Source organism: Heptranchias perlo, chromosome 6, assembly GCF_035084215.1.
Source record: "Heptranchias perlo isolate sHepPer1 chromosome 6, sHepPer1.hap1, whole genome shotgun sequence".
NCBI classification, from domain to species: domain Eukaryota; kingdom Metazoa; phylum Chordata; class Chondrichthyes; order Hexanchiformes; family Hexanchidae; genus Heptranchias; species Heptranchias perlo.
In genome coordinates, this window is record NC_090330.1 from 109287627 (window position 1) to 109312345 (window position 24719).

Here is a 24719-nt window from a genome sequence, read left to right on the forward strand (position 1 = left end):
ACGACTTAGATGACGGGATAGAGAGCCACATATCCAAATACTTACCGATGACACAAAGATAGGCAGCATTGTAAGCAGTGTAGATGAAAGCATAAAATTACAGATATATTAATAGATTAAGTGAATGAGCAAAACTGTGGCAAGTGTGAGGTCATCCACTTTGGACCTAAAAAGGATAGATCAGAGTACTTTCTAAATGGTGAAAAACTTGAAACAGTGGAGGTCCAAAGAGACTTAGGGGTCCATGTACATGGATCATCAAAATGTCATGGACAGATACAGAAAATAATCAGAAAGGCTAATGGAATGCTGGCCTTTATATCTAGAGGACTAGAGTACAAGGGGGTAGAAGTTAAGCTACAGCTATACAAAGCCCTGGTTAGACTACACCTGGAGTACTGTGTTCAGTTCTGGGCACCGCACCTTAGGAAGGATATATTGACCTTGGAGGGAGTGCAGCGTAGATTTACTAGAATGATACCTGGACTCCAAGGGTTGAATTACGAGGTGAGATTACACAAACTAGGGTTGTGTTCCCTGGAATTTAGAAGATAAAGGGGGGATTTGATCAAAGTTTTCAAAATTTAAGGAGAACTGATAGGGTAGATAGAGAGAAATTATTTCCGCTGGTTGGGGAGTCTAGGACTCGGGGACACAGCCTAAAGATTAGAGCCAGGACTTTCAGGAGTGAAGTTAGGAAACACTTCTACACACAAAGGGTGGTTGAAGTTTGGAACTCTCTTCCGCAAATGGCAGTTGATGCTAGCTCAATTGTTAATTTTAAGTTTGAGATTGATAGATTTTTGTTAACCAAAGGTATTAAGGGATATGGGGCTAAGGCGGGTATACGGAGTTAGGTCACAGATCAGCCATGATCTCAACGAATGGCGGAACAGGCTCAATGGTTAAATGGCCTACTCCTGTTCCAACGATGGGATAGACGTGGAGAAAATATTTCCACTTGCAGGGGAGACCAGAACTAGGGGCCATAAATATAAGATAGTCACTAATAAATCCAAAAGGGAATTAAGGAGAAACTTCTTTACCCAGAGAGTAGATAGACTATAGAACTCGCTACCACAAGGAGTGGTTGAGGCGGATAGCATAGATGCATTTAAGGGGAAGCTGGATAAACACATGAGGGAGAAAGGAATAAAAAGGATATGCTGAAAGGGTGAGATGAAGTAGGGAGGGAGGAGGCTCGTCTGGAGCATAAACACCGGCACGGACCAGTTGGGCTGAGTGGCCGGTTTCCATGCTGTACGCTCTATGCAATTAGGAATTGGAGGACCATCATGCTTTTAAACAGTTTTTTTCCCCCTCTCCTTGAACCCAAAATTCACTGGACCAGACCCGTCAGTATAGAGAAGGGTAACTGGACTGTATTCAGAAACATTGGCTCCAAAATTCTGACGATGTGGTGGTTCCCTCGGAACTGAGGCGGAGTGAAAACTTCTGCCTGTGTTGAGCTTGTGGTATTGAACCCGTGGTAAACAGCAGAGTCAATTTACATACTCGGAGGCACGCGGGATAAATAAAGCGTGCAACGCCTCAGATACACCAGAGCGGGCCCGGGAGGCATAAAACTGGGCAATAGGCAAGATTACAGCCCCAGGTGGGCTATGGATATCTAGGTGGGGAGAGGTGGGGTTGTTGGCTGGGATGAGCACCAGGAAATACGCAGAGAGGCAGAGGCCAGATTTTGTTTTTAGGCACTCCATTAATTACAACCCGACCTAGAAAAGTCACTTTGAAGTAAATGACTTTCTAAAGCAAAATAATTACGAGGCCTTCGCCACGAGTTTTACTTACTGGTTTATTAATCCATAGAATATCTGCATTGTCTGTAAGCATTTCATCCGGTCCAAAGTCTGTAACGGGCTGACTCTCCACTCTCGAACTCTGTTTCCGTTTCAGCATCTTTAACGCAACTTCTTCCAAAGAGCAAGTTCTGTCAACGGAAAGATGAAGACAACATGTCTAGAGTGTCTCTGTCTCAGAGTACGCAGCAAGACTTGTTCTTAGTGCGTTGAAGGTTCCTTCCTCTTTCATTCTTCCTACCCTTTTTACCGTAATTGGGCGCGCTGCAGTCCCTCAGAAAACAAACTCAATACCAAAATCAGTAGTACTACTAATCCTTATTTTTCACACTTTTAATTTTGTTCTCCTTGGTGGAACGTTGATAAATCTGCAAAGTTTGAAAGTAGCCTTTTGAATGTTGCAGTATTTTGATTTTAAGACGTCCACAAACAAATATGAAGTTTATAATCTCATGGTTTAAAAAAAAGTCTCCAACGATTGATAAACAAACCCCAAGCCCAGAAAACCTGGCCATTCTCCTTGAATTACTTCCACACTGACAGTAAGATTCATGAGGTGGAGATGGGGGCGGGGTCCTTGGTCGTGGCGGCACCCCCCCTTCCCCCCCCACTCCCCCCCTTCCCCCTTCCCCTTTCCCCCCACTCCCCCTCCCCCCCTCCCCCACCCCCCTTTCCTCCCCCCCTCCCCCACCCCCCTTTCCTCCCCTCCCCCCTCCCCCCCACCCCCCTCTCCCCCCCTCCCCCCTCCCCCCCACCCCCCTCTCCCCTCCCCCCCACCCCCCTTTCCTCCCCTCCCCCCACCCCCCTTTCCTCCCCTCCCCCCACCCCCCTTTCCTCCCCTCCCCCCACCCCCCTTTCCTCCCCTCCCCCCACCCCCCTTTCCTCCCCTCCCCCCTCCCCACCCCCCTTTCCTCCCCTCCCCCCTCCCCCCCCACCCCCCTTTCCTCCCCTCCCCCCTCCCCCCACCCCCCTTTCCTCCCCTCCCCCCTCCCCCCCCACCCCCCTTTCCTCCCCTCCCCCCTCCCCCCTTTCCTCCCCTCTTTCCTCCCCTCCCCCCTCCCCCCTTTCCTCCCCTCCCCCCTCCCCCCCCACTCCTCCCCTCCCCCCTCCCCCCCCACCCCCCTTTCCTCCCCTCCCCACTCCCCCCCCACCCCCCTTTCCTCCCCTCCCCCCTCCCCCCCCACCCCCCTTTCCTCCCCTCCCCCCTCCCCCCTTTCCTCCCCCACCCCCCTCCCCCCTTTCCTCCCCTCCCCCCTCCCCCCCCACCCCCCTTTCCTCCCCTCCCCCCTCCCCCCCCACCCCCCTTTCCTCCCCTCCCCCCTCCCCCCTTTCCTCCCCCACCCCCCTCCCCCCTTTCCTCCCCCACCCCCCTCCCCCCTTTCCTCCCCCACCCCCCTCCCTCACCCTCTCTCCCTCCTTCCTCACCCTCTCTCCCCCCTCCTCACCCTCTCTCCCCCCCTCCTCCTCCCCGACCCTCCTCCCTTCCCCTCCCCCGACCCTCCTCCCTTCCCCTCCCCCGACCCTCCTCCCTTCCCCTCCCCCGACCCTCCTCCCCCCCCCTTCCCCTCCCCCGACCCTCCTCCCCCCCACCCCGACCCACCCCACCGGCCAGAGACCCCAGAAACACAGGTGGAAGCTTAATAGACATGCCAGGTCTCCCCCAACCTGTGCTGGAAAGGGTCACATCGTCACTCCAGTGGCCCCGTGTCAGGAGACCACTTTCAAAATTAGGGGGGAAAAATCTCCTCCCCCACCTCCTCCACCCAGTTAACCCCAGGTGGACCTGACCTCTACTGGTTTTGGTGAGGTTTGCCTGGTAAGACCCGCCCAGACAAGGCCACAGGAAGTTCCCTCAAGTCCAGAACCAGGCAGACCCAGGCCCAAGGGAGTTTATGACCATTCTGGCAAACAACGACGACGACAACAACTTGCATTTATATAGCACCTTTAACACAATGAACGTCAGTGTAAAATGCTGCATCCATTAATGCCGTCTGAATTTGGTGTATAATAATGGCACTATAATGGCAATTATTACTTGCTAACAGACGAGTATGTAGATGAACATGTAATGTTAGTAGAGCTGTATGTAAGAGCTTTGTGCACAACTGTCAAAGTAGATGAAGTAGGGAGGGAGGAGGCTCGTGTGGAGTAGAAACACCAGCACAGACCAGTTGGGCCGAATGGCCTGTTTCTGTGCTGTAAATTCTACCTAATTACAACTCTGTTAGCATTTTGTTTTCCCAGTCAGACCGACAGTTGCGGAAATCCATTACTGAGGGAAGAAAGGGTAGAAATTGCGGAGGTACAGGCCATAATCTTCCGATCGTCCTTAGATATGGGGGGTGGTGCTAGAGGCCTGGAGAATTGCAAATGTTACACCCTTATTCAAAAAAAGGTGTAAGGATAAACCCAGCAACTACAGGCCAGTCAGTTTAACCCCGGTGGTGGGGAAACTTTTAGAAACGATAATCCGGGACAAAATTAATAGTTACTTGGACAAGTCGAGATTAATTAAGGAAAGCCAGAGTGGATTTGTTAAAGGCAAATCATGTTTAACTAACTTGATTGAGGTTTTTGATGAGGTAACAGAGAGGGCTGATGTGGTGTATATCAACTTCCAAAAGGTGTTTGATAAAGTGCTGCATAATAGGCTAACAGCAAAGTTGAAGCCCGTGGAATAAAAGGGGCAGTGGCAGCATGGATATGAAATGGGCTAAGTGATAGAAAACGGAGAGTAGAGGTGAATGGTTGTTTTTCGGACGGGAGGGAGGTGTACAGTGGTGTTCCCCAGTGGTCGGTACTGGGACCACTGCTTTTCTTGATGTATATTAATGACTTGGACTTGGGTGTACAGGGCACAATTTCAAAGTTTGCAGATGATACAAAACTTGGAAGTGTAGTGAACAGTGAGGAGGATAGTGATAGACTTCAGGAGGACATAGACAGGCTGGTGGAATGGGCGGACACGTGGCAGATGAAATTTAACGCAGAGAAGTGCAAAGTGATACATTTTGGTAGGAAGAACGAGGAGAGGCAATATAAACGAAAGGGTGCAATTCTAAAGGGGGTGCAGGAACAGAGAGACCTGGGGGTGTATGTGCACAAATTGTTGAAGGTGGCAGAGCAGGTTGAGAAAGCGGTTAAAAAAGCATGCGGGATCCTGGGCTTTATAAATAGAGGCATTAGAGTACAAAAGCAAGGAAGTTATGATGAATCTTTATAAAACACTGATTTGGCCACAACTGGAGTATTGTGTCCAATTCTGGGCACCGCACTTTAGAAAGGGTGTGAAGGCCTTAGAGAGGGAGCAGAAAAGATTTATTAGACTGGTTCTAGGGATGAAGGACTTCAGTTATGTGGATAGACTGGAGAAGCTGGGGTTGTTCTCCTCAGAGCAGAGAAGGTTGAGAGGAGATTTGATAGAAGTGTTCAAAATCATGAGGGGTCTAGATAGAGAGAAACCGTTCCCATTGGCAGAAGGGTCAAGAACCAGAAGACACAGATTTAAGGTGATTGGCAAAAGAACCAAAGGCGACATGAGGAAAAACTTTTTTATGCAGCGAGTGGTTATGACCTGGAATGCACTGCCTGAGGGGGTGGTGGAGGCAGATTTAATCATGGCTTTCAAAAGGGAATTGGATAAATACTTGAAGGGAAAAAATTTGCAAGGCTACAGGGAAAGGGCGGGGATTGCTCTTGCAGAGAGTCGGCACAGGCTCGATGGGCTAAATGGCCCCCTTCTGTGCTGTAACCATTCTATGATTCTATGATTGTGCAGAGGAATCTTAAAACCAAGCTACTGAAAAATCCATACTTTGTTTGCCCGATAAAGACTGCAGACCCTCTCTAATGGATGAGACTTTAAACCAAGGCCCCGTCTGCCCTCTCAGTTGGAAGTAAAAGATCCTACGGCACTATTTTGAATAAGAGCAGGGGAGTTCTCCCCGGTGTCCTGGCCAATATTCATTCCTCAACCAACACCTAGAAACAGAGGATCTGGTCATTATCACATTACTGTTTGTGGGATCTTGCTGTGCGCAAGTTGGTTGCCGCGTTTCCTACATTACAACAGTGACTACACTTCAAAAAGTACTTCATTGGCCGTAAAGAGCTTTGGGACGTCCTACGGCCGTGAAAGGCACTATATAAATGCAAGTCTTTCTCTTTTGCTGCCTAAGAACACAGTCTACTTACCTAAGTCCAGAGAACTTTGCTGCAGATAAGCCCCAAAGCCCCTTTGGTTAAACTCCACCAACACTCCAGGTACAATGTCCCTCAACTTACCGGCACAGGGCAGTAGTAAATCTACTTATTTGGCAGTTATGGATTTTGGTTTTCAGGGATATCCGGACTCAATGAAAGGAATCCCAGGAATAAAAACAAAAAATGCTGGAAATACACAACATAGGAACAGGAGGCCATTCAGCCCCTCGAACCTGTTCCGCCATTCAATTGGAACATGGCTGATCTGTGAGTCAACTCCATCAATCTGCCTTGGTTCCGCAGCTCAGTCAACAACAGTAAAGAAAAAAGACTATTCCTGCAAGTGAGCCCTTGCTGTTTGTGAACCAAAATGCAGTGACTGGTAATATAGCATCTCCCAGGAGTGAAACAGAAATCATTGTTATTGTAATTAGGTCACTGAGCTTTGTTGTGTTCCAGTCTTTAGACAAAAGAATGAACACTCGATTGTGTGACTTACTTTATTCTCATTTTGCTTCCTGATTTAATTTAATTTTTCTTTGCTCCTTTTATTTTGTACTTTTTAACAAATTTTTATTTTCTTTTCTGCTTTTTCTCCTTTTGTAAATTATATTCTTTTCTAGATTATTTAATATGATCACGGCCATTTTCATTGTCATACTTTCTGCCATCTCTTTCACAAATAATCAGACTCTGACTAACAACAACTACCTGCATTTATATAGCGCCTTTAACGTAGTAAAACGTCCCAAGGCGCTTCACAGGAGCGATTATCAAACAAGGTTTGACACCGAGCCACATAAGGAGATATTAGGACAGGTGACCAAAAGCTTGGTCAAAGCGGTAGGTTTTAAGGAGCATCTTAAAGGAGGAGAGAGAGAGGTGGAGAGGTTCAGGGAGGGAATTCCAGAGCTTAGGGCCTAGGTGGCTGAAGGCACGGCCACCAATAGTGGGATGATTAAAATCGGGATGCACAAGAGGCCAGTATTGGGAGGAGCGCAGAGATCTCGGAGGGTTGTAGGCCCGGAGGAGGTTACAGAGATAGGGAGGGGCGAGGCCATGGAGGGATTTGAACACAAGGATGAGAATTTTAAAAATCGAGGTTTTACCAGACCGGGAGCCAATGTAGGTCAACGAGCACAGGGGGTGATGGGTGAACGGGGCTCGTTGCGAGTTAGGGTACAGGCGGCAAAGCTTTGGATGAGCTGAAGTTTACGGAGGGGGATAGGACAGGATGGCGGCCGGGAGAGCAGTGGAATAGTCAAGTCTGGAGGTAACAAACTCCAGCGCCATGAATGAAATTAATTTTGCACACACGTACATTAACTAAAATTACTGTTTCACTGTACTGAATATTCACAGCAATCTGAAACAATTCCTGTTTGCATTGACTCAGCGCAAAACCTCTGCTTCTTTTGGGCAAAAGGATGTAAATAAAATTCTAATGACAGGGGCTATCAGAAGAAAACGCGTAGCATCTTATTTGAGAAAGATACTTAAAAATAAAACCTGAACGGCCGTGTTTCCTGGGCCTGACTCAAACCCCATCCTCATTTGCTTTCTCCGATGATGCAAATTTCTGCAGCCATGGAAACAGCCTTTAAAATCCGACTTTATATCAGTCGGTAAATTGGCATCTTGCCATCGACATTCGCGTCTGCCGCTAACGCCTTTCCCATCGGGAAAGAAGCACAAATTGAAGAAATTCTCCATTCATAACTCGACCCATTTCTTGTTGCATTTGTTCAGAGCCCCTCAGATTTTTTTTTTTTGCAATTCTCCCAGAGGATTCCAACTGATCACAAAAACCAAATCACAGAAGGGGGGGGGGAAAAAAAAACCCCTTCAATAAAATATATTTAAGTGATAATGACACTTACAAAAAACTCGAGTTTCCGATTAAATCCCCTTCAGTGCGATGGAGCCAGGAATCCGACTCTCCTCCTCGGTTAGGGAGCTGAGTACCGGAAGTGCAGAGCCTTCTACTGAAAGGAGCTGGTAATTCTGGGGAGAACAGGTGAAGATTCAGTGAACTCACCTGATGGGTTTTCCTCAATAAAACGAGCAGTAGACACTGGCTTTACCCCAGCATCGTCAAAAGACAAAAAAAAACCCCCCCACAAAATTGCCCTTTTTGTTTAAAAGGGGAGCAACTAATAGAGAACTTAAGCAAAAACAAAGGAAAGTTATAACTTAAGTAATAACGGGCCAGACTTTGCTGTCGAAGTAACGCTGTATTTACGCTCAAATGGTACGGCAACTTCAGGCGAGGGGCAGATGTGCGGTTAAACTCGGATATCCGGATGTTGCTGTCCGAGTTGCGCCAATCCGCCGTTAGCTTCGCGAAAACGGCACCTCGCGGTCTGACTCACCGGTGAAACGTATTGAGCGGCGTGAAGTTGCCGTATTTGCGCGGTAGATACGAACTAAAATCGCCACGGAAAGTTAACCCTGGTCCATTTCAGTCTAAGTACACTTTTAATGATAACTGTTAATTACGGCCAGCGCTCCTCCAATTCTGGCCTCTTGCGCATCCCCGATTTCCTTCGCTCCACCATTGGCGGCCGTGCCTTCAGCCGTCTAAATCTGGAATTCCCTCCCTAAACCTCTCCGACTCTCCACCTCTCTCTCCTCCTTTAAGTCGCTCCTTAAAACCTGCCTCTTTGACCTGTTCTAATATCTCTTTATGTGGATCGGTGTCAATTTTTTTTTCATAATCACTCCTGTGAAGCGCCTTGGGACGTTTTACTATGTTAAAGGCGCTATATAAATGCAAGCTGTTGTTGCATTTGCCAACAAAACAATAGTAACTACACTTCAAAAAAAAGTAATTAATTTGCTGTGAAGTACATTGAAATGTCATGAAGATGTGAAAGGCACTATATTCAGCAAAGGAGGACAAAGAGATTGATTAAGAGGGGAAAAATAGAGTATGAGAGAAAACTAGCAGGGAACATAAAAACTGACTGTAAAAGCTTCTATAAATATGTCAAGAGAAAAAGATTAGTGAAGACAAATGTAGGTCAGAAATGGGGGAAATTATAATGGGGAACAAAGAAATGGCAGAACAATTAAACACATACTTTGGTTCTGTCTTCACAAAGGAGGACACAAATAACCTCCCGGAAATGTTAGGGAACCAAGGGTCCAGTGAGAGGGAGGAACTGAAGGAAACCAGTATTAGTAAAAAAAAATAGTGCTAGAGAAATTAATGGGGCTAAAGGCTGACAAATCCCCAGGGCCTGATAATCTACATCCCAGAGTACTAAAGGAAGTGGCCCTGGAAATAGTGGATGCATTAGTGATCATCTTTCAAAATTCTATAGATTCTGGAACAGTTCCTGCAGATTGGAGGGTGGCAAATGTAACCCCATTGTTTAAAAAAGGAGGGAGAGAAAAAGCAGGGAATTACAGACCATGCTTAACAAATCTACTGGAGTTTTTTGAGGATGTAACTAGTAGAATAGAGAGGGGAGAACCAGTGGATGTGGTGTATTTGGATTTTCAGAAGGCTTTTGATAAGGTCCCACACAAGAGGTTAGTGTGCAAAATTAAAACACATGGGATTGGAGGGAATATACTGGCATGGATTGAGAATTGGTTGATAGACAGGAAACAGAGAGTAGGAATAAACGGGTCTTTTTCCGGGTGGCAGGCAGTGACTAGTGGGGTACCGCAGGGATCAGTGCTTGGGCCCCAGCTATTCACAATATATATCAATGATTTGGATGAGGGAAACTAAATGTAACATTTCCAAGTTTGCAGACGACACAAAGCTGGGGTGGAATGTGAGCTGTGAGGAGGATGCAAAGAGGCTCCAATGTGATTTAGACAAGTTGGGTGAGTGGGCAAGAACATGGCAGATGCAGTATAACATGGTTAAATGTGAGGTTATCCACTTTGGTTGTAAAAACAGAAAGGCAAATTATTATCTGAATGGTGATAGATTGGGAAAAGGGGAGGTGCAACGAGACCTGGGTGTCCTCGTACACCAGTCGCTGAAAGTGAGCATTCAGGTGCAGCAAGCCGTCAGGAAGGCAAATGGTATGTTGGCCTTCATTGCAAGAGGATTTGAGTACTGGAGCAGGGATGTCTTACTGCAGTTATACAGGGCCTTGGTTAGACCAAATCTGGAGTATTGTGTGCAGTTTTTGTCTCCTTATCTGAGGAAGGTGTCCTTGCCATGGAGGGAGTGCAACGAAGGTTTACCAGACTGATTACAGGGATGGCAGGACTGATGTATGAGGAGAGATTGGGTCGACTAGGCCTATATTCACTAGAGTTTAGAAGAATGAGAAGTGATCTCATCAAAACATATAAAATTCTAACAGGACTAGACAGACTAGATGCAGGGAGGATGTTCCCGATGGCTGGGGAGTCCAGAACCAGGGGTCACAGTCTCAGGATACGGGGTATGCCATTTAGAACCGAGATGAGGAGAAATTTCTTCACTCAGATGGTGGTGAACCGGTGGAATTCTCTACCACAGAAGGCAGTGGAGGCCAAGTCATTAGATGTATTCAAGAAGGAGATAGATATATTTCTTAATGCTAAAGGGATCAAGGGATATGGGGAAAAAGCGGGAACAGGGTACTGAGTTAGACGATCATTTTGAATGGCGGAGCAGGCACGAAGGGCCGAATGGCCTACTCTTACTCTTATTTTCTATGATTCTATGTTTCTATTCATGTAAGTTGTTTTTTACTATTTTGTATTCAGCAAAATAAATGAAGGTTTTTTGACACCCCAAATCTTAAAGCAACCTCGAATCCTTAACAAATTTCTCTACAATGGTCGATGTGTATATTTTTCACTCTATTTTTCTCGCCTTGCAAGATCTACATATTTGGCCGTACAATTAAAAGTCGTGTGTCGAACATGTCACACAGTGAGTCTGTACATAGCAGAAAGAATCAAGAGTCTTGCTTCCCTGATTGGCTGAAACAGGGACTTAATTCTACGGATTCACTGAAATATAGATCACAAAAGATCCCACGGAAAGAAGCCCAATCAAATGCTGCAACTGGAATACGTGTCCATGTAAAAAACACATCAGAAATTCGCACTGAAATTAACGACCTATTACGTCAAATTCTGTTTTTATGATGTGATTTTCTGATATTTTTTGCCCATTCCCTGGGTATCAAATTTTGTGTCTGTTCATTATTCTGTGAGAACTGTCAATGCGGGGCCTTTACTTTATAAATGTTACTTTGTCTAGGTATTTAATTATTATCCTTTATCATATTTAAAGCTGAGGGTACAACAACAACAACTGGCATGTGTATGGCGCCTTTAAGGTCGTAAAATGTCCCAGAGTGCTCCATAGAAGGAATGATTCTCAGACAAAATTTGATAGCAAGAAGAAAGAAAGAAAGACTCACATTTCTACAGCACTTTTCATGAACTCAGGTCGTCCCAAAGTGCTTTACAGACAATGAAGTATTTTTGAAGTGTAGTCACTGTTGTAATGTAGGAAACGCAGCAGCCAATTTGCACACAGCAAGATCCCACAAACAGCAATGTGATAATGATCAGATGATCTGTTTTTAGTGATGTTGGTTGAGTGATAAATATCGGCCCCAGGACACCGGGGAGAACTCCCCCTGCTCTTCTTCGAAATAGCACCATGGGATCTTTTACATCCACCTGAGAGGGCAGACGAGGCCTCGGTTTAATATCTCATCCGAAAGACGGGGTGGTGGGGAGCGGGGGGTGGGTAGGGAGTGGAGAGGTGGTGAGGAGTGGAAGGGATGAGGAGCGGAGTGGGGGAAGTGGGGAGAAGAGGAAGTGGGGAACGGGGGGTGTGGGGGAGCTGGGAGTAGTGGGCAGTGAGGGGTGTAGTGGGGAGCAGGGGTGGTGGGAAGTGGGGGGGTGATGGGGAGTGGGGGCTGGTGGGGAGCGGGGGGGGTGATGGGGAGTGGGGGCTGGTGGGGAGTGGGGGGTGGGGAGCGAGGGGGTGGGGAGCTGGGAAGGTGGGGAGTGAGGGAGTGGGGAGCTGGGAAGGTGGGGAGCGAGGGGGTGGGGAGCTGGGAAGGTGCGGAGCAGGGGGGTGGGGGGTGAGCAGGGGGGTGGGGAGCGAGGGGGTGATGGGGAGTGGGGCTGGTGGAGAGCGGGGGGGTGTGGAGCGAGGGGGTGGGGAGCGAGGGGGTGGGGAGCGAGGGGGTGGGGAGCTGGGGGGGGTGTGAGGAGCGGAGGGGGGGAATGGTCTTGTGGCCTGGCACCACTGTGGAGAGGATCCTGAGGTTTAGCTCACTGGAGGGTTCTTGAGGACTGACAGCAGTGAATGGGGGCGGACATTAACCAGCTAGCATTGGCTTGTAAGAGATCGCTGTAAGTATTGAATTCAGTTTTTTGTGATTGGTTCCTGGACATGTAGGAACATTGGAGGAGGCCATTCAGCCCTTCTAGCCTGTTCTGCCATTTAATTAGTTCATGGCTGATCTGTATCTTAACTCCATTTACCCGCCTTGGTTCCGTAACCCTTAATCCCCTTACCCAACAAAAATCTATCAATCTCAGTTTTGAAATTTACAATTGACCCCCAGCCTCAACAGCCTTTCTGGGGGGGCGGGGGGGGGGGAGAGAGTTCCAGATTTCCACTCCCCTTTGTGTGAAGAAGTGCTTCCTGACATCACCCCTGAACGGCCTGGCTCTAATTTTAAGGTTGTTTTGGACTCTCCCACCAGAGGAAATAGTTTCTCTCTATCTACCCTATCAAATCCTTCGATCTTCTTAAACACCTCAATTAGATCACCCCTTAATCTTCTATACTCGAGGGAATACAAGCCTGGTCTATGCAACCTGGCCTCATAATTTAACCCTTTTAGCCCTGGCATCTGGTATGTTGGTGTCTATCTGTGTCTGTCCCCTTGGCCTGAGAAAGTGGTGGTGGGCCTATTCCCTGAACGGCTGCAGTTGTCGTGGTGACCAGGGCTCCCACAATGATGTTGGGTGGGAAATTACAGGATTTTGACCGAGCGACAATGAAGAAACAGCAGCGTATGTCCAAATCAGGACGCCTTATGACTTGGAGGGGAACTTGCAAGTGATGGTGTTGCAATAAGAAGAGCGCTCTGGTCCACAAACACACGGTCCCTCCTAAGAGTAGAGGCTAGTGCGTAACACCATAGCCTTTCTTAGCAGCTATTGGCTTTACTTGTCAGGGATTAAGGCAACATACTCATTACCTGCTCACTGTTCAGAACTCTCTGGGGCTGAAATTCCTGCCCGGATCGAGGGCAGAGAACGGGCCGTTTGGCTGCTGGTGAGCGGAATTTGTGAAGGGACCCAGTTCAGCGATGGGAAATCTATCCCATTTTTGCGGGCAGCCATTTTGTCACAAGGAGGGGAGGGAGGGGACTGTGGGCCGGGTCTTCTGGGGAACGGGCGTGAGACACTGGTTGCAACGTAACAGTAGTCGGGTGTGTTTTCAATGATTTATATAAAACTAGAAGCACGTTCGTTTTCCATAGACAAGCTGTATACTAAAAAGAAACCAATTTTTCCACTGTTCTGATAAATGCTGTACGTTCTGACTGCAAGTGGTGAACCATCTGGCATTGCAAATGTTTTTAATTATCTTCGCTATGTCTCTGGAATTTGGTTCTTTTGGCACTAACATTCCGCCTAGCTAGCTTCCACACAGCCAAAACTAATCGAATACACTTGTATGAGGAGAGCAATAGGCCTATAAAAATTTAAGGCGGTCTTGGCTAGTCTGAAATCAGCTTCAGCTTTGCTGCCTGCCCCATTGTCGAAGGTCCGAGAAACCTTCGGGCATTAAGAACTTTTATTTTTTTTTCACCTTCAGCTTAAGCATGCACGCAGACGTTCTGGTAAATTCCATAGTTTTGTTGATTGCTGTGTTTGTTTCTCAAAGCTCCTTACTGTCCACAAGGTGAGTACAGAACTCCCGTCGTGATTTATTTATTATTGTTGACATCTGTTAATCACCGTGTTTAATAGGATTGCAAATACCAGGAAAAAATGTCAATTGCCGTGCAATGACAGCGGTACATGTAAGAGAATTATAAAAATAAACCAGGCATGTATACTTTTTGCAAATATAATAGAAATGCACATATCACTTTCTTTTAATAATAAGAAATATGCGCATTGTGAATTTGTACTAAAAATCACAATTAACAAGGAACACAAGTCTCTTTACGTCGTTTGTTTGTGCGCTATCCAGCTTGACAATTTTCTAACTAAACCTGAAATGAAACGTAACGCCATTGGATGTTTAGCTACTGATTGTGCTTAAGGGACGAGACGGGCAAACTGTTTTAAACAACATCAAGTTAATGCTGTGAATTTATCTTCTTAATTCGCTATCCATTGTTACAGGTAATTGATAGAGACATGAACTGTTACACGATGTAGGGGATCTGATTGCTACAGTATTCAGCCAATCGATAGTTTGGATCACCCCATCATCTTCAATATCTGAATAGTCTTTCAGATATCTGTTTAAAATTCAGCTTTTTAGAAGCTGTGCGAGATTTCGAATACTGTTGGAATTAAGTCCTTAAGCAGCTGATTTTAAAAATATTATGAAAATCCTTATGTGATGCAGAATGTATTAATAGTTCAGGCTACTCACTGTTATTGGTATTCGAAGAATAAGGGCACTCCTGCTCACTTAAAAAGGTGGTAAGGATTAGGGTGGATGAATCCTTAATGTTGTAACTTTCTTTTGATGCACTAACAGCTATATAACAAATCAAAGGGAGGAAATCATGCTGCAATAAGGCAACAGTAAAATGCAATGGGTGGTTAATTTACTGTCTGGTAATTTATTGCGGGGAGGGTAAGATAAGCCGCCTGAGTGGTAAATGAGGTGAATTCATTACACCTCGATATACAGAAAGTAAATTGACCTTTGCTAAAGAGTCCGGCCTGGTGTTATTTTATATTTGTTCTCAGGATGTGGGCAATATTTATGGCCCGCACCTAGTTGCCCTGAGAATGTGCTAGTGGGCCTTCTCATTGAACCACTGCAGTAGAACCTCCGAAACAAAATTAGTGAGAAATTAGTCTAAGGAAATTAAAGGTCAATTGTAATCATAATCAGTCACTTTATTGGTTTGATTTGTTGGAGGAAATGAATCTTCGAAGAAAGACCTGCTAAACAAAATTCACAATTGGCAAATCTGTTGACTGACTTGATTATTGGTCCAACAGAAGCAAATCACGACATTCGATGAGCGGAAATTTCTTCCAATTAAATATTGGGAAGATCGAAGCCATTGTCTTCAGTCCCTGCCACAAACTCCATTCCCTTCTCACTGATTCCGTTCCCCTCCGTGACCACCGTCTGAGGCTGAACCAGATTGTTCGCAACCTCGGAGTCCTATTTGACCCTGAGCTGAGCTTCCGATCCAATAATCCTCTCCATCACCAAGACCGCCTACTTACCCCTCCATAAAATCGCCCGTCTCCACCCCTGCCTCAGCTCATCTGCTGCTGTAACCCTCATCCGTGCCTTTGTTACCTCCAGACTCGACTATTCCAGTGCTCTCCTGGCCAGCCTCCCATCTTCCACCCTCCATAAAATTGAGCTTATCTAAAACTCTGCTGCCCGTATCCTAACTCGGGCCAAGTCCCGTTCACCCATCACCCCCTGTGCTCGCTGACGTACACTGGCTCCTGGTCCAGCAATGCCTCGATTTTAAAATTCTCAAGTTTGTGTTCAAATCCCTCCAATGGCCTCGCCCCTCCCTATCTCACTAACCTCCTCCAGCCCTAAACCCTCCGAGATCTCTGCGCTCCTCCAATTCTGGCCTCTTGCGCATCCCCGATTTTCATTGCCCCACCATTGGCGGCCGTGCCTTCAGCCGCTTGGGCCCTAAGCTCTGGAATTCCCTCCCTAAACCTCTCCGCCTCTCCACCTCTCTCTCCTCCTTTAAGACGCTCCTTACCGCATTGACGAAGCTTTTGGTCATCTATCCCTAGATCTCCTTACGTGAATCGGTGTCAAATATTATTTGATAACGCTCCTGTGACGTTTTACTATATTAAAGGTGCTATATAAATGCAAGTTGATATAGGGCCTATAAACAATGGAAGGTATGAATATTTGTTAACATTATGTTAACTATTATGTTAAATAATTCAAAGCGTGCTACGTAATGGGTATGGAATGATTGTCCAAACTAATGTGCAGTGATCAATGACATTCTTGCTAATGTTTTTTGAACCATGGCCTGGATGTTGAAGGGGGAAGGAGGGAAGTACAGTGCACAACATGTACCCCGGGCAATACAGCATCAGCCAATTAAGCTGGAAATCAATTTTTGAACTGTTGTAATAAACCACCCAACAGAACAATTGCTCAGCAAGGTGAACTAAAGAAAGAACGTGCATTTATATAGCACCTTTCACAACCTCAGGAAGTCCCAAAGCGCTTTACAGCCAATGAAGTGCTTTTTTGAAGTATAGTCACTGTTAAAATGTAGGAAACTCTGCACTTTGATTTTCTGGCATGAACTAACGTCGTTAGCTTCAGTTTTCTGCTTTGTTATTGGACACAGATGTGCAGCACAAAAAAAATTAGAGCAACGGTGTTTCTCCATTTTGACAAGTGTATAAGGTCAAACATTACGCTCTCCAAGCACGCAAAAAGGTGCCTCCCTACAGAGAGAGAGAGAACATCAAAACACTATTGCAGACTCCTCTCTCTATCCATTATAGATACATCGTCACATGTGCGTGGATAAAATGCCTTACATTTTAGTTGGGGAATAGTGTATAACTTAGAATAATGTTTTAGGAACATAGGAACAGGAGGAGGCCATTCAGCCCGTCGAGCCTGATCCGCCATTCAATTAGATCATGGCTGATCTGCATCTTAACTCCACCCGCCTTGGTTCTGTAACCTTTAATACCCTTACCTAATAAAAATTTATCAATCTAAGTTTGGAAATTTTCAATTGACCCCCAGCCTCAACAGCTTTTTGTTTAAAATTAGAAAATAAGGGGAAATCATTTTGTAAAATTAATAATTAGCTCTTTAAAAAATCTGTTGTTTTTAAACAACAAAACACAAACATGCTATTGATTGGTACATAAGAACTAAGTGAAAAGAGGAAATGTTTATAAGTTTACTAGTCAATACATTGTTACTGTACTTCATTTGCTGGCTTAAATATATATCCAGTATATTTTCTTGCATTCATACATTACAGTCATAATCAGTTGATCCATAAATGTAATAAATTCTTTATTTAAAAAATTACATCTTCAAAAGTAGCAAATTTTTCATGATTTTGTAATAATGCTTTCCATTGGTAGAATTGTCTTACATGTAATATGCAAAATCTGTATAAGGTGTTCTCCATATTGTTATTGATTATTTGGTTTCTTGTGATGAAAAAGTGAAATAAACATTAAATATTTTAGGGGTTTCTAAGATTATGTGTTTTTTCCCCTGCAATATAATTCAAAGGCATACCTCTGGCTCTTGCAAGTTATCGTTGGAGGCATCTGAAAATCAGTGTCAGTCTCCGAATGGTTTGATCTGCAGTGGTAGAGGACATTGTGACTGTGGAAAATGCATCTGCCCTGTCAACGAACCAGGCAAATTCTATGGATCTCGGTGCGAGTGCCAAGACTGGGTCTGTGAAAGCTACGATGGAAAGATCTGTGGAGGTAAACAATTTCTACTACATCAGTATCTGAAGTCTGGTGTTCCTGGTCTTTCCAGCGTTCCGTGATATGGTGCCAAGACTAACAAGCTGAAAGATACATCCAGATGTGTAGTTTCTGAAATGGTGTATGAAATCATACGTCTGTGTTATTTTTTGAGTAGTAAAGCTGCAGCAGTTTTCAAAGTAGGAAATATAAGACATTAGTTACCGCAAAGCCAACTTTTCCCCTTTTTCATGATCTACACCAGCTGTAACTCAAAACAAGCAGAAACTAAAGATGAAGTATGTAGATAGAGTTGCCAACCCTCCAGGATTGTCCTGGAGTCTCCAGGAATGAAAGACACTGCTGCGAGCAAAAACCCAGGAGAAAAACCATAGGGGTAATTTAAAAAAAAGTCTTTTTTTTTTCATTTTCTTTGATCACTTTTGTCATAAAAGTATTGGAGATGGGGGAGAAAAGGATGTTTGACTGACAGTCTAGAATCATCCAATTGGGTAGTGAAGAGTCTGCTCGCTTTCTGACGTGGGAAGGCGGGGCCCTGTGAGAATGGGCGTGTTCGGCGACCAATCGTGGGAGTGTGGGGGCGGGGCTGTTGTAGATGGGAGGTCATGTGGTGAAAACTCCAGGAATACGTCCAACCAGAGTTGCAAACCCTAAATGTTGTATTTACCTGCGTGGACTTAACAATATAACACACAAAGTTGTGGGTGCGTCGCGTTTGGTCAGGTCCAAGAGTTGTGCAAGTGCAATACTTGTCGAATTTGTACTCCGACCCGGTGATAGTCCACCAGCTTTCGACACTGAGTCCTGTCATATCATTGATCATGGTCCACAGTTTATAAAAAGGCTTCCCCAAAGGAGCAGGTGGTACAATGAGTGGAAGGATTGTTCTTTCCCCCACCTTGGGTCTTGAGGTTGAATCCAACTCAGACTAATGAGGTGAAGTCAAAAACCAAGTGTCCTGAAAACTGCCCCTATTTAGAATATTTACCAATTACAAAGAACTATCAACTTTTATTTCTGTTCATTGTGTTTTTTAAAAATATTTTTATTTAATATTTTATGAAACTATTGTACATCGAGCTACACATTAAAATATTTTATGAAGCCATTGTACAATTAAGGGTATATTTTCATATAGATATTTTACGAGGTTACTGTATTTAGAAATACAATCATACTCATTTTATGAGAGTGGTACATTCATTTAGTTAGTTTATGGGGTCACTACACATCCTCACAGTGCCTAAGATACTTTAACGCTACAGTTGGATCAGTTCATGAGATGTGACTGCTTTACATTGGCCACTACGGAGTGGAACGTAGGAACAGGAGGAGGCCATTCAGCCCCTTGAGCCTGTTCCGCCATTCAGTTAGGTCACCTGATCTGTATCTTAACTCCATCTACCCGCCGTGGTTCTGTAACCCTTAATACCCTTGCCTAATAAAAATCTATCAACCTCAGTTTTGAAATTTACAATTGACCCCCAGCCTCAACAGGGAGAGAGTTCCAGATTTCCACTCCCCTTTGTGTGAGGAAGTGCTTCCTGACATCACCCCTGGACAGCTTAGCTCTAATTTTAAGGTTCTGCCCCCTTGTTCTGGACTCCCCCCACCAGAGGAAATAATTTCTCTCTATCTACCCTATCAAATCCTTTAATCATCTTAAACACTTCAATTAGATCACCCCTTAATCTTCTATACTCAGTCTGGTCTATGCAGCCTGTCCTCATAATTTAACAGACACTACTGGGGAGTGGGAAACAATTTCCAAGAGTTAGCTCAAGCTGAGATCGACAAAGTTTCACAGGATTCTGAAGGAAATGTTTCATCTGGAGATTACAGTATTGGTCATGTTGGGTGAGTCGGTGCAAGGTGACTATCTGGCCCTCATGGAGAAAAGGATCTAATCTGGCCTTCCCTTTCTCAATCTAGACTCTGCATCCAGCTTAGGTGAGCCATCTCGGAATAGGGTTTGTCAAACACGTCAGGATAGCTATCAGGCCCCGAGGGTGTCCATGAATGGAGGCTTTTTACTGTCAGTTGAAGTCCACTGGCCAAGATCAGGGATTTGGGACATTGTCAGCATGCTAATCAGCCGACTCTCTCTCGCTCTCTTGTTATACATTCAATTTTCACCACCGTTTGTGACATTAAGTTGTTTTTCCATTATTCAGAAGAAATGGCATCAACAGTAGAAGTTCTATCTTCTTATATCTCATTAATTGTCTTCTCAGCAACATTTGTGCGATATGGGCTAAAGAGGTGTCACTATCAATTTGACTAACAAACATCTAGTTCCATTAGAAAGACTATTAATACTGCACTGAGTCATGGTGGTAACAAAAAACACAATTGAGGCCATGTTTTAAAATTATATCCTAGATGTATTTTGCCAGCTGGTTGGTGTATCACTCAACAGTTAAGAATCCAGTAACCCTGAGATTATGGCTTTTACCCGACCCGGCCACAGAAATAATGATGGTAATCACTGCCTCCAAACAAAGTTAAATGTCATTCCTAACTGTATTGTTGGTAAATTATATGGTTCTGTCCTTACATTAATTGTCGGTTTTTTAAAACTGTTAACTGTTTGCGAACTGCAGTTGCATTTCTGCATTCTCACCAAATAATAAGGTGAATTGAGAAATGATCACAATATTAGCAGGGTTTGTGGTGCTGCAGTTCATTGCTGCTCTGATGAGTCGTGTCACGGGGTGATGGCGTTAGGCACTGCGTCTGCAGTTCCCCACAAAGCATTTATTTGATTCATTCACGGGATGTGGGCGTCGCTGGCGAGACCAGCATTTATTGCCCGTCCCTAATTGCCCCTTGAGAAGGTGGTGGTGAGCCGCTTTCTTGAACCGCTGCAGTCCGTGTGGTGAAGGTTCTCCCACAGTGCTGTTAGGTCAGGAGTTCCAGGATTTTGACCCAGCGACGATGAAGGAACGGCCGATATATTTCCGAGTCGGGATGGTGTGTGACTCGGAGGGGAACGTGCAGGTGGTGTTGTTCCCATGTGCCTGCTGCCCTTGTCCTTCTAGGTAGTGGAGGTCACGGGTTTGGGAGGTGCTGTTGAAGAAGCCTTGGCGAGTGCATCCTGTGGATGGTACACACTGCAGCCACGGTGCGCCGGTGGTGAAGGGAGTGAATGTTTAGGGTGGTGGATGGGGTGCCAATCAAGCGGGCTGCTTTGTCTTGGATGGTGTCGAGCTTCTTGAGCGTTGTTGGAGCTGCACTCATCCAGGCAAGTGGAGAGTATTCCATCACACTCCTGACTTGTGCCTTGTAGATGGTGGAAAGGCTTTGGGGAGTCAGGAGGTGAGTCACTCGCCGCAGAATACCCAGCCTCTGACCTGCTCTTGTAGCCACAGTATTTATGTGGCTGGTCCAGTTTAGTTTCTGGTCAATGGTGACCCTCAGGATGTTGATGGTGGGGGATTCGGTGATGGTAATGCTGTTGAATGTCATGGGGAGGTGGTTAGACTCTCTCTTGTTGGAGATGGTCATTGCCTGGCACTTGTCTGGCGCGAATGTTACTTGCCACTTATGAGCCCAAGCCTGGATGTTGTCCAGGTCTTGCTGCATGCAGGCTCGGACTGCTTCATTATCTGAGGGGTTGCGAATGGAACTAAACACTGTGCAATCATCATCGAACATCCCCATTTCTGACCCTTTGATGGAGGGAAGGTCATTGATGAAGCAGCTGAAGATGGTTGGGCCTAGGACACTGCTCTGAGGAACTCCTGCAGCAATGTCCTGGGGCTGAGATGATTGGCCTCCAACAACCACTACCATCTTCCTTTGTGCTAGGTATGACCCCAGCCACTGGAGAGTTTTCCCCCTGATTCCCATTGACTTCAATTTTACTAGGGCTCCTTGGTGCCACACTCGGTCAAATGCTGCCTTGATGTCAAGGGCAGTCACTCTCACCTCACCTCTGGAATTCAGCTCTTGATTTTCCTGATCCAAACTGCACCATCAAGGGGAAGTAATTAGCAAAGGTCAGGAATTTTTCTCAAGGGTAAAAAGAAGGATTAAAGGATGAACCAGTTCTTCCATACAGAACCGTAGAATCATACAAAAGGCGGCCATTCGGCCCATCGTGCCTGTGCCGACTCTTTGAAAGAGCTATCCAATTAGTCCCACTCCCCCCCTGCTCTTTCCCCGTAGCCCTGCAAATTTTTCCTTTTCAAGTATTTATCCAATTCCCTTTTGAAATTTAATATTGAATCTGCTTCCACCGCCCTCTCAGGAAGTGCATTCCAAATCATAACAACTCGCTGCGTAAAAGTTCTCCGCATCTCGCCTCTGGTTCTTTTGCCAATTCCCTCAAACCTGTGTCCTCTGGTTACCGACCCTTCTGCCACTGGAAACAGTTTCTCTTTGTTTACTCTATGATTCTGAACCTTTCATGATTTTGAACACCTCCATTAAATCTCCCCTGAACCTTCTCTGCTCTAAGGAGAACAACCCCAGCTTCTCCAGTCTCTCCACGTAACCAAAGCCCCTCATCCCTGATACCATTCCAGTAAATCTCTTCTGCACCCTCTCCAAGAACTTGACATCCTTCCTAAAGTCTGGTGACCAGTTGCTTGATTTATGAACAGTATTGTTTGCAACAGTGCAAAGCCACGGGGTCTAAACTGGGCAAATGACAAAAAAATAGAGATTACATAAAGTTAGACAGAGAATAGTGCAGACAAATAGGATAAATGCAGTAAAGAAGATAGGATAACAGCAAGCTGTTTTGGCAATTTTTTGATTGATAGAGAAATACCTTTATGAAGAAATCGACCCTGAAAGCCTCCATTACCATTTTATAAGTCAAATACCCTTTAGGTAAAGTTGGATCATTTTTATAAATTTCTATTACATGTGCATCAGTGACAGATGTCAATATTGGACAATTGAATAAGTCCCCTTGACCTGATGGCTTGCATCCGAGGGTCTTAAAGGAAGTGGCTACAGGGATAGTGGATGCATTGGTTGTAATCTTCCAAAATTCACTAGATTCTGGAAAGGTCCCAGCAGATTGGAAAACCGCAAATGTAACACCCCTATTCAAGAAGGGAGTGAGACAGAAAGCAGGTAACTATAGACCAGTTAGCCTAACATCTGTCATTGGGAAAATGCTAGAATCCATTATTAAGGAAGTAGTAGCAGGACATTTGGAGACTCATAATACAATCAAGGAGAGTCAACATGGTTTTATGAAGGGGAAATCATGTCTGACAAATTTATTAGAGTTCTTTGAGGAAGTAACGGGCAGGGTGGATAAAGGGGAACCAATGGATGCAGTATATTTGGATTTCCAAAAGGCATTCGATAAGGTGCCACATAAAAGATTACTGCACAAGATAAGAGCTCATGGTGTTGGGGGTAATATACTGGCACGGATAGAGGATTGGCTAACTAACAGAAAACAAAGAGTCAGGATAAAAGGGTCATTTTCAAAATGGCAATCTGTAACTAGTGGGGTGCCGCAGGGCTCAGTGCTGGGGCCTCAACTATTTACAATATATATCAATGACTTGGATGAAGGAACAGAGTGTCTTGTGGCCAAATTTGCTGATGATACAAAGATAGGTGGAAAAGCAAGTTGTGATGAGGACACAAAGTGTCTGCAAAGGGATATTGACAGGTTAAGCGAATGGGCAAAATTTGGCAGATGGAATATAATGTGGGAAAATGTGAAGTCATCCACTTTGGGAGGAAAAATAAAAAAGCAAAATATTATTTGAATGGAGAAATACTACAAAATGCTGCGGTACAGAGGGATCTGGGTGTCCTCGTACATGAAACACAAAAAGTCAACATACAGGTGCAGCAGGTAATCTGGAAGGCAAACGGAATATTGGCCTTTATTTCTAGGGGAATGGAGTATAAAAGCAGGGAAGTCATGCTACAACTGTACAGGGTGCTGGTGAGACCACATCTGGAGTACTGCGTACAGTTCTGGTGCCCTTATTTAAGGAAGGACATACTTGCATTGGAGGCAGTTCAGAGAAGGTTCACTAGGTTGATTCTGGGTATGGAAGGGTTGTCTTATGAGGAAAGATTGAACAGGTTGGGTCTATACTCATTGGAGTTTAGAAGAATGAGAGGAGATCTTATTGAAACATACAAGATTCTGAGGGGACTCGATAGGGTAGATGCTGAGAGGATGTTACCCCTCATGGGGGAATCTAAAACCAGGGGGCATAGTCTCAGAATAAGGGGTCGCCCGTTTAAGATGGAAATGAGGAGGAATTTCTTCTCCCAGAGGGTCATGAATCTTTGGAATTCTTTACCCCAAAAAGCTGTGGAGGCTGAGTCATTGAATACATTCAAGGCTGAGTTAGACAAATTTTTGATCAGCAAGGGAGTCAAAGGATATGGGGAAAGGGCGGGAAAGTGGAGTTGAGGTAAAAATCAGATCAGCCATGATCTCATTAAATGGCGGAGCAGGCTCGAGGGGCCGAATGGCCTACTCCTGCTCCTATCTCTTATGGTCTTATGAATATGGTCAACTTTGGGCATCCATTGTTTGGTCATCAAATACTCCCAGGTCAGGTATGGTCTGGTTAGATGCAGACTATTTGACCACATTTGGTGAGAACACATCACAGTTAAACCTCATTCTGACCTCCCCCAATGTTTATACTTGTGTACTTCCAGTCGGAATCAATAGTTAGCGATCAGAGGGAGAACCATCACTGATTCTTCCTCGTTTTTTTAGCTATGAGGAAAGATTGGATAGGCTGGGGTTGTTTTCATTGGACCAGAGGAGGCTGAGGGGAGATTTAATTGAGGTGTATAAAATTATGAGGGGCTTGGATAGAGTGGATAGGAAGGACCTATTTCCCTTAGCAGAGGGGTCAGTGACCAGGGGGCATAGATTTAAAGTAATTAGTAGAAGGATTAGAGTAGAGCTGAGGAGAAATTTTTTCACCCAGAGGGTGGTGGGGGTCTGGAACTCACTGCCTGAAAGGGTGGTAGAGGCAGAAACCCTCAACTCATTTAAAGAGTACCTGGATGTGCACCTGAAGTGCCGTAACC

The 24719-nt window shown here is 45.2% G+C and overlaps 2 protein-coding genes across 2 annotated transcripts in view; one reads left to right on the plus strand and one right to left on the minus strand.

The window, feature by feature from the left end:
• Window positions 1-1920, minus strand: part of nalcn (sodium leak channel, non-selective) — a 182781-nt gene extending 180861 nt beyond the window's left edge. Inside the window, exon 1 of the mRNA XM_067986611.1 lies at window positions 1813-1920. Within this exon, the coding sequence (XP_067842712.1) occupies window positions 1813-1920 (108 nt within the window). The remainder of the gene's footprint in view (window positions 1-1812) is intronic.
• An 11763-nt stretch (window positions 1921-13683) lies between these two features.
• itgbl1 (integrin, beta-like 1) overlaps window positions 13684-24719 on the plus strand; it is a 133254-nt gene continuing 122218 nt past the window's right edge. Inside the window, exons 1-2 of the mRNA XM_067986612.1 lie at window positions 13684-13926; window positions 17476-17678. Of these exons, the coding sequence (XP_067842713.1) occupies window positions 13847-13926; window positions 17476-17678 (283 nt within the window). The 5' untranslated portion in view covers window positions 13684-13846. The remainder of the gene's footprint in view (window positions 13927-17475; window positions 17679-24719) is intronic.